Below are 9,403 nucleotides of genomic sequence, written 5' to 3' on the forward strand. Positions count from 1 at the left end.
TGCGATTTTCCGATATATAGAAAAAAATTGGCGTTTTTTAAGGTGCGGGTTAAATGAGTCAAAAATAAAACGTGTAATATTATTATTAAATTATATATTCTACACCTGTTTCTACAATAATTCTTCAAGAGTTACTTAATCTTACACTTTAACACTTTATAAATTAAAAAGTCAACCCTGCCCATTGCAGTACAGATCTTTTTAACTGCTATTTTTATATTATGACCGAGTTTAAACTCATAAAGCAAAATATAACTTAACTGAGATTATTTTATCGCCACTTCCATTGTTGATTTAGAGTTGCAAATATCGAAACAAAAATACTCCGTTACTAAAGAGCATCATTAATACGACTATTATTAACAAATACTAAAAGAATACTAAAATTATTGTTAATTTACAACAAGTTACACGTTTTTGCAAGTGTAAGAAAAAACGCAGACTTATGGAACAACAGTATTTTAATCTTTTAATACCAGCTGAGTTTAATTTAAACTTGATTCCTTCAAGATAGACCAGTTATCCGGACTTTTCACTTTTTGATGATACAAAATTATCGACATGCATGAACTGGATTTGAAAGTAATTTTAGTCAGCCCGCTTCAATAATTTGTACTATAATAATTTTAATTTTCAGAACTAGTTTCTAAGAATTAAAATTAAATAATTATAGAACTTACATCAATTGCTAGTTTTTGTACACATTTTATTGTAAAATTAATTTTAATAATATTTATACAATCTTAATCTTTTTATAATCTTTTACCCTTTGAGCGGTATCACCGTAAATTAACTGTGGTCGATCTCTCACTACTTTGAGGTACCCCAGATAGGTGTATATTACTAAATAAATAATAAATAATAAAAAAACATTATATTTGTATACTATTTCTTAAAATTTGATTTAATGTAAATATTTATTTTTTTAAATAACAAATTAACTTTCACGTGCCCATGCTATACCGCTTTGTCAGAAAATTTTGCAAGATAGAGATGTGTGGTATATCGGACGGTGAGTATATCCCTTAAAAATATAATTATAACAAAAATATTTTATATTAACTTTATAAAAATATTACAGGCTCTATATTGATATAAAAAAATTCAAAAAAGCCGAATAATATATAAAAAATATGTAAAATAAATTAACGTTATATAATAAGAGAAAAGTATTAAAATACATTTTTAAAACACACCGTTACAAAGTAGTAAAATAAATCAAAGCAATAAAACGTTAAGAACCTCTGATTTTTTTTGTAATTTGCTTTAAATTATGAATGCAATATAAAATAATAATTATGGAAAAATACGTAAAATTAACTTATTCCCAGGTGTATACTAACAAATTAACAAATGTGTATAAATTAACTTACTACGCAAAAGGTTTAAAATAAATTAAATTAAATTGTTTTCTTTTAAATTATATGCAGATAGTCGATAACGAGTAAATAGAACATCACTAGTGTCATCTGACGCGTTGGTTTGTGGTGTTTATCGCGAATAACCTCAAATTTATTTTACTACATTAAAAAGTAGTAATCTACTGTTCAGTATTTTATTTTATAAGCACCTAGTGAGTATTACATTGATAATAAATGTGTTCAATGCGTAAAATTATTTGATTTTAATATATTTTATACTTTATTTAGGTTTAAAATGAGTCATTTAACGGATCATGGATTTACGCTGATAAAACAAGGCGCTGAAGCAAGAATATATACAGGAATGTATCTGGGAAAATCCAGTATTGTGAAGGAGCGCTTTTCGAAGAAATATAGACATCCGGATTTGGACACAATGCTGACGAAGGAGCGTACGAAATCTGAAGCCAGATCGATATTAAAGGCTCTCTCGTGCGGTTTAAAAACACCTAAGTTGTATTTCGTCGATTATTTGAATAGTACAATTTATATGGAGAACGTCTTCTGTAGCACGTTAAAAGATCATTTAATCGATATGGCCAGAACGATGCCGAGTCCTGACGAAGAGGAAGAAAACAAAGTATTTCAATCCGCTCTATTACGTTTAATGGATAGTATAGGAGCAAATATAGCTTTACTGCACGAGAACAATATTATTCATGGCGATTTGACAACTTCCAACATGATAATTAGTAATAATCTTGAAATTGTGATGATAGATTTTGGACTTTCTTACACGAGTACGAATTTTGAAGACAAAGCCGTAGATCTATATGTTTTAGAAAGATCGTTTGCGACTTCGCATGAAGAACTATCCAATTCGTTTGAAAGTATACAGAACGGATATGTGACTCGAATAAGTAAAGAGTCAAAAGAGCCGTTCGAGAAGAAATATGAAGATGTTAGATCGAGAGGTAGAAAGAGAACAATGGTAGGCTAAATTGCTAACGATTTAGAAACAATGATGTCATTAAACGGTTTCTGGTTATTTTGATACTAATTGTATATTTTAATATTGATTTTCTTATTTTATAATAAAAAGTATTGTTACTTTTACCATTTATATTTTCTTTGTATAAGTTTATACATTTTTATAAATGTAATAAATTGTATTTAAAACTATTGAAAACACATTATTGTTTTATTTGTTCACAATCTTATTATAGAAGAAAGAATTCACACATGTTGCGAAGAAGCAGGGAACAATTTAGATTCAAGAAAGGGTTAAGTACACTAGAAGCATTCTTCTGCATGCGGATGTCACAAAGTCTGTAACCTGTCTACATCTGCATTATATATTTTGAGAAAGCATTTGAATGCGTAGAACACACTTATCTTATAGAAGGCCTTAGTTCGATCAGGCTAGATGATAAAGATGTTAGACTGCTCAAAAATCTTTATTGGAATGTTACAAGCATTGAAGGAGAAAAGACAAAATATTCCAATAATAAAGGGTGTCAGACAGGGATGTATTCTTTCTCCTACTTGCTCCAATCTATACTCTGAGGCCATATTTTATAAATAAAAATCAGCTTCTCTTTGTCAGTAGTGCTGAATAACTGTAATTTTCAGTTCTATAGTACTGTTATATGGTACATAGATTTAATACTAGCAATAGAGATAATTTAATGGTAGATAGGTATAAGAAAACGAGTACGGCCAGGGGAATATTGTACGTTAGTGTAAATTTGTATAGTATATTTTATATGTATGTTTTGAATACATTTTCTTACGTGTATAAACAATTAACTATTATATATTAGCTAAATAAATCAATAAAATAAATTATTAAAATAACATAAATAATAAAAGACGAAATATTCAATTAATATATTTATTAAATAAAAAGTTACATTTTCATTTTCTTCGAATCCGATGGTCCTTCTTCGCCTTTATCTTCATCCGATTGAAAAATGGGTTTTGGTTGAGTTTTGGCATAAGCCGGAGATATCCAGAACGGATTTTCTGCCGCTTCTTTAGCGTACTTCAAAATAGCTTCTCTAGGATCTTGTTCATCATTCACCCGTTTACTCAAACCTAGATTTCGGATTACGTAAGAACTCAGCGTGCCGCCGGACGATGCTACTCTTCCACCTTGACCGGACGTGATCGGCAAGTCTGGCCTTCTCGATTTCACCGGATCCAATCTATCCTTTTCCATTCTCTTCTTGACTGTTTTGACTCTATCTTGTCTGAACAACGGCAAAGCGTGCGGTGTAATGACTTGAGTGTTATTCAAGACTTCGGTCGAAGCGCGCTTTCTGTGGACTTTGATCACGCACAGTTTGGCGCCTCTGGAACTGTTCTTAGGATCGTATAGACATTTTACTGTGCCGTCTCCGCAACCGACAAAAATTTGATTCAATTTCGGATGCCATAGTGTTTTTATTATATGAGAATCGGCAGCTTTAATCTCGTGGACCAAATTGAAGTCAGTCGTATCGTAAAATAAGACTCGGCCTGATGTTTGACCCTTCCTTAGAGATTCACCGGTGATCACAAGCGAATCGTCGGGACTGAACATACAATCCGTGCAATCGTATCTTGAGAATAGATCGTTCACGACGTGCACCGGAGATTTAAAGGCTCTCAAATCCCATAGCTTTAAAGTATCGTCGCATCCTCGAGTGGCTAAATGATTGCCGTTGTAAGAATAACTCACCGATGATATTTCGCATTGTTTTTGATGAGCGTTTCTCAAGAGCATGGTCGTATTTACGTAGTTCTTTCTATGATCCCACATCTGTATGGATCCATCGTAGCATCCGCATACTACCATATTTCCGTCTCTCGAATACGTACAAGCAATAGGATTAGTCTTCACTCCTCCTTGCGCTCTCGGTTTAATCACGGCTTTGTGTTGCTTAGGCTTCTCGACGTCCCATAACCTCAGCGTTCCGTCCTGAGCCGAAGTCATAAACTCTTCTTTTTTACTCGGATGCCAACAGCCAGAATTTAAAGCCGCAGTGTGTCCTTTCGTCTTCGCCATGTCCGAAATGTACTGATCGCCTTTGATACACTCGATAACTTCAAATCCATCTCTATCCAACACTTTAGCTTGAGCCGCACCGCTCACGACTAAGATCGTATCTCCGGTGGAAGAATACTGAAGACATTTAATAGGATGATTCTCGCAAGGTCGCAGCGTACGGAACGATCTCATTGATGTGTCCATACCGGCGAAGTCCCAAAAGCACACATCATAATCGACGGAACCAGTCGACAATCGAGCTCCGGAAGGATCTGCCGCTATCGCTACGACAGCTTTAGTTCCATGATTCATTGTAACTTCGTGCGAAGAAGGTATTCTACTAACCAAATTCGTTTCTTCGTCTCCGTCCGAATCGCTCAACTCGTCATAACTGTCTCTCTCTTCATCCGACTTCGAATCTTTGGTTTGATCGTCTTCGGTTTCAGGAAGAGGCGGTCCAATCAAATCGTCTTCGTCTTCATCGTCCTCTTCGTTCGACTCCTCGGGTTTTTTGATTATCTCTTTGGTCGGCTTAGTTACTGCTCTGGCAGTTTTCTTAACGTCTTCGACCATTTGTTCTATGTTGAACGTTTTGGCTTTCTTACCAAATCCGTGAATTCCCATCAAGGATTTCAATTGCTGGTTTTCCAAGTCGTCCGATAGTTGATTTATGTCGTGTTCGTTGATTATCTCCTTACCGAAAGTACCGAAACCGCCAGTTTCGATTTGAGACGTTAGATTATCATTTTCTTTCTTGGCGTGGTCAGACGGCAACGCAAATTTACCGAAAGATATTACTTTCTTTTTTTGGCGATTCATTTTGTCAGATAAAATTACTTTCCTTATGATTTGAACCGATTTAATGAGCCATTAACATAGCGGCAGTAATGAAGCCGAATTGACAGCTATCTGACATTAACAATAGTCTAAGCAACTATAATAGTGACCATTTATTTGTATGGTTTTACTTAGAATAAAATATTATTTTATTTAATCTAAGGAGATATTCATTACAAATAGATTTAAAAACATAACAAAAATAAAGATAAAACATTATCAGAAAAAGTTCTTGTTTTATAACAATACTAGCTGATTACCCCTGCGTTGCTTGGGTTTTATTTATCCCAATCTTCTATTACAAATTAGATAGTAGAAGGAATAAAGAAAGGTAGGCTTAACTGTCGTGAAAGCAAAATATTTTTATTTGAGCGTAGAACGAGCCCATGGTATACCTTTTTGTCATTGTTTATGCACACACGCAAACGCATATCCTACTCAAAGCCGATGACGTCAAGCACGTGCGGCTATACGATAAAAAGAAATATAAAAAATAAATTACTTAAATTAAGACATAAACATATAACATAAAAAATAATATTTTTTTTAAATTTTAAATGCCTAGCAATCCAGGCATTTTATTACTTTATGCATTTGACAGACAGAACAAAAGTTACATGTACGTCTTTGTTCAATATTACGAGTAGTACTTCTGGGCGAAGACGATGTAGGATCTTCGAGGGTAAAAGTTTTCACGAATATTTATATCGCTGAATTTCGCGGTTTATGTGAAAAACTTTCTTCGACGGTTCAATTACAGTTTTTTTTACTAAATCTACCGATAGGTGGCGTATGAAATACTTTCGACGGCATCTCAGAATATTTATGGATCCATATATTATACGCATTGAAAACCATAATCTCAATACGCTACTATATATTATGTACATAAGTTTTAAGATATAATATCTTAGTTTTATATTTTTTAAGTTTATTTTCATTATTAAATTTTTAAATATATTTATAAATATAAAAAATTGACTTTCAGTATTGTCCTATTTACAAAAATTAAATTGATTTTAAAAACTTTTGAGTGCTGCCATGACGTTGAAAAATGGATTTGACATTTATCTTAATTACTTTTGCTCAATGGCAACATTAAATCAGTTCGCCGCCTGCGACGACGTTTGACTGGTCTGCGTTCTCCATTTAAACAACATGGCTTCCATCATTGCGAAAAACTTTCACAAACTGCCTATAAACATCGGCACGCTCTCCCTAACATGCGGTAAATATTTTTACCAACTATTTTTTGAACATTAAATCTTAAATCTATTAAGTCCGAAGTCCATTTGTGAAAAAATATTTTATTAATACAATTTTATTTTCAGGCGGAGCCAGAAATTTTGCAATCCAAGCCGACAGGAAGACTAAAGATCCGACAGGCAAGAATATTGTGTTAGTGGATGGAGTTCGCACCCCGTTCTTGGTCTCCTTTACCGATTACAGCAAACTTATGGCATACGATTTAGCCAGGCACTCTTTAATGTGAGAAATTAATTCACTAATAAAATTGCAAACAAAAATATTTTCACTTTTAAAATTTGCATTCCAGAGGTCTTATGGAAAAGACTGGTTTAGATAAGAGCCTCGTAGAATATATCGTCTACGGCACTGTGATTCAGGAAGTCAAGACAGCGAACATAGCCAGAGAGGCAGCTCTGTGTGCCGGATTCAGCGATAAGACTCCAGCTCACACCGTCACCATGGCTTGCATCAGCGCCAATCAAGCGATCACTACTGGTATTAACAATCTTATATTAAAATAAGATCGCAATGTAACTAATACGTTCCTTTTCAGCTATGGGTCTGATCGCTTGCGGAACTTACGACATAATCGTCGCCGGAGGTGTCGAGTTCATGTCGGACGTGCCCATAAGGCACAGTCGTAAGATGCGCTCTTTGTTGCTCAAAGCTAACAAGGCCAAAACTCCGCTTCAGCGACTTCAGCTCTTGGGATCGCTCCGACCAGATTTCTTCATACCGGAAGTATGTTTTTTATAATATATTATATGAAAATATATATGTAAATTAATAATGCAATTTTTCTCAGTTGCCAGCCGTTGCTGAATTTTCGAGCAACGAGACCATGGGACATTCGGGTGATAGATTGGCAGCTGCTTTTGGAGTGTCCAGAGCTGAGCAAGACGAATACGCATTGAGATCTCACACTTTGGCTCAGAAAGCCGCTGCCGCTGGATATTTGACGGATTTGGTTCCAATGAAAGGTCTGCATCATATTAACATTTTCTCTTCCTGGTCATGTCTGAGTTGATTCGGAAATTTATTTTCTGTGAATTATCATCTCAAAAATCAGCAAATTGTTTTGTTCAAAATTTAATTTATACGAATATTTTTAAATGTTGCATAGAAAAGGGTGGGTCCGTGCAAGAAGTTTTTGAGTATTTTTTAAAAAATAATATCTGGTCAGTATAACATGTTTTTGTGAAAGCAAAATATGTAGGGCTTCCTACATAATTGCTTAGTAGAATGTGACCATCAAACAAAGGTGCTTTGTCAAAAATCGCGAGTGAAATCGTCATTTTGGAACACTTAAAATGTCTCGTGCACCAATATATTTTGAAATCAATATTTAAAACCGTTTGTCATCAACAAGTGACCACAGTGGTAGCCTACAAATGGTCACCCAGAAGCCATACTCATTTTCATTAAAAAAAATTAGCTATTGTTTATAAATACGCCTCCTCTTCCATTCAAGAAAACATAAAAGACTGGATTAATTTTCAATTCTCGTCTAGCTCGTTCAATGAATATTGCTCTCTAAATCCAAATTGTAGATAAAAATGAGGTTTTCTTACTTCCATCTCTAATATATTATAGTGTTAAAGCAACATGTTAATATAATCAATCATCCACAGTTGACGGTAAAGCTGATTTGATCGAGAAAGACAACGGAATTCGAGTATCAACTCCCGAGCAATTGGCCAAATTGAAACCGGCATTCGTGAAGCCTCATGGAACTGTAACTGCTGCCAATTCTTCATATCTTGTAATTATTTATATTAAATTTATACTATTATAAATATAAAAAAAATATTAATTACCATAATATTTTTAGACAGACGGTGCATCAGCTTGTCTCATCATGACCGAAGCTAAAGCTAAAGAACTCGGACTAAAACCGAAAGCTTATCTGAGAGAATTTGTTTACGTTTCTCAAGTATGTTATTATTTATTTTCGATATTTTTATTATGTTTATAAAAAAATATATATTTTAGGATCCAGTTGATCAACTTTTGTTAGGACCGACTTACGCTGTACCGAAAATTTTGGACAGATCCGGATTGACCCTGAACGATATCAGCACTTGGGAAATTCATGAAGCTTTTGCTGTAAATATATATTAGTCATTAAATTGATTTTATGATATTGAATCTATTTAATTTTTATTTTTAGGGTCAAATTTTAGCAAACATGAAAGCTATGGATTCTGACTGGTTCGCTCAACAATATCTTGGAAGGCAATCTAAGGTATAATAAATTAGAATCCAATTATTGTTAATGATAAGAAATAATTCCAGTTCATTAATTTTTTATGTATATTTTGATAAAATTATTTGTTTGAACTATAATAAGATATATACGATGAGCAAAATAAAAAATGTGCCCTCCATGTTTTTGTCTTTAAAAACTTTCTATGTTTTTAGGTAGGAGTTCCAGATTTGAACAAGTGGAATATGTGGGGAGGCTCGCTTTCAATCGGTCACCCGTTTGCCGCTACTGGAGTACGTATACTGCTTTGATAAAAATAAGGTTCTGTTAATCGAAAATAAATTTATTATATTTGTATTCAGGTAAGACTCGCCATGCACACCGCTAATAGATTGGTACGCGAAGACGGACAGTTTGGAGTGATTGCAGCTTGCGCGGCCGGCGGTCAAGGCGTGGGCATGATCTTAGAAAGGCATCCAGACGCGAACGCAAATTAATAAAATTACAATTATTTATGAATATTGTTCAATCTAAATCCGATCTAGGTGAAGGACAATCCAATATTCATCGTACATGATAAGTTTAAAATCTTATACTTTGAACTGATAAGATTATAAATCGATCTGTGGATCAAAATTGAAATATATGCTCGTTATTTTTATATTTATTGTATCAAATAATCTGATATATTGATAATAAAAAAGTTTAAATTTTCAATTA

The 9,403-nt window shown here is 33.7% G+C and overlaps 3 protein-coding genes across 3 annotated transcripts; 2 read left to right on the top strand and 1 right to left on the bottom strand.

The window, feature by feature from the left end:
• Positions 1–1,435: 1,435 nt before the first annotated feature.
• LOC148231473 (EKC/KEOPS complex subunit TP53RK-like) lies at positions 1,436–2,552 on the top strand. The gene is made up of 2 exons (XM_088192235.1): positions 1,436–1,573; positions 1,650–2,552. The coding sequence occupies exon 2, from the start codon at positions 1,657–1,659 to the stop codon at positions 2,359–2,361; it is 705 nt and encodes a 234-aa protein (XP_088048361.1). The 5' UTR covers positions 1,436–1,573; positions 1,650–1,656; the 3' UTR covers positions 2,362–2,552.
• Positions 2,553–3,241: 689 nt separating this feature from the next.
• Positions 3,242–5,330, bottom strand: LOC148231474 (gastrulation defective protein 1 homolog). Its single transcript, XM_088192773.1, has one exon. The coding sequence runs from the start codon at positions 5,209–5,211 to the stop codon at positions 3,271–3,273; it is 1,941 nt and encodes a 646-aa protein (XP_088048899.1). The 5' UTR covers positions 5,212–5,330; the 3' UTR covers positions 3,242–3,270.
• A 1,004-nt stretch (positions 5,331–6,334) lies between these two features.
• Positions 6,335–9,400, top strand: Mtpbeta (mitochondrial trifunctional protein beta subunit). Its single transcript, XM_088191886.1, has 11 exons — positions 6,335–6,457; positions 6,561–6,717; positions 6,785–6,972; positions 7,031–7,218; positions 7,283–7,457; positions 8,109–8,239; positions 8,309–8,410; positions 8,470–8,583; positions 8,648–8,722; positions 8,899–8,976; positions 9,046–9,400. Exons 1-11 carry the CDS (start codon positions 6,388–6,390, stop codon positions 9,178–9,180), a joined length of 1,413 nt encoding a protein of 470 aa, XP_088048012.1. The 5' UTR covers positions 6,335–6,387; the 3' UTR covers positions 9,181–9,400.
• The last annotated feature ends 3 nt before the right edge of the window (positions 9,401–9,403 follow it).

This window comes from Plectrocnemia conspersa, unplaced genomic scaffold (genome assembly GCF_051122295.1).
Source record: "Plectrocnemia conspersa isolate PC_06_02 unplaced genomic scaffold, ASM5112229v1 ptg000009l, whole genome shotgun sequence".
NCBI classification, from domain to species: Eukaryota; Metazoa; Arthropoda; class Insecta; order Trichoptera; family Polycentropodidae; genus Plectrocnemia; species Plectrocnemia conspersa.

What these genes read in the sequence shown, in the direction of transcription:
- LOC148231473 (XM_088192235.1), top strand. Translation starts at nt 1,657, where the DNA reads ATGAGTCATTTAACGGATCATGGATTTACGCTGATAAAACAAGGCGCT.
- LOC148231474 (XM_088192773.1), bottom strand. Translation starts at nt 5,211, where the DNA reads ATGAATCGCCAAAAAAAGAAAGTAATATCTTTCGGTAAATTTGCGTTG.
- Mtpbeta (XM_088191886.1), top strand. Translation starts at nt 6,388, where the DNA reads ATGGCTTCCATCATTGCGAAAAACTTTCACAAACTGCCTATAAACATC. An exon ending in TTAGCCAGGCACTCTTTAAT is followed by an intron (nt 6,718 to 6,784) that starts GTGAGAAATTAA and finishes TTTGCATTCCAG; the next exon opens with AGGTCTTATGGAAAAGACTG. An exon ending in CTGCCAATTCTTCATATCTT is followed by an intron (nt 8,240 to 8,308) that starts GTAATTATTTAT and finishes TAATATTTTTAG; the next exon opens with ACAGACGGTGCATCAGCTTG.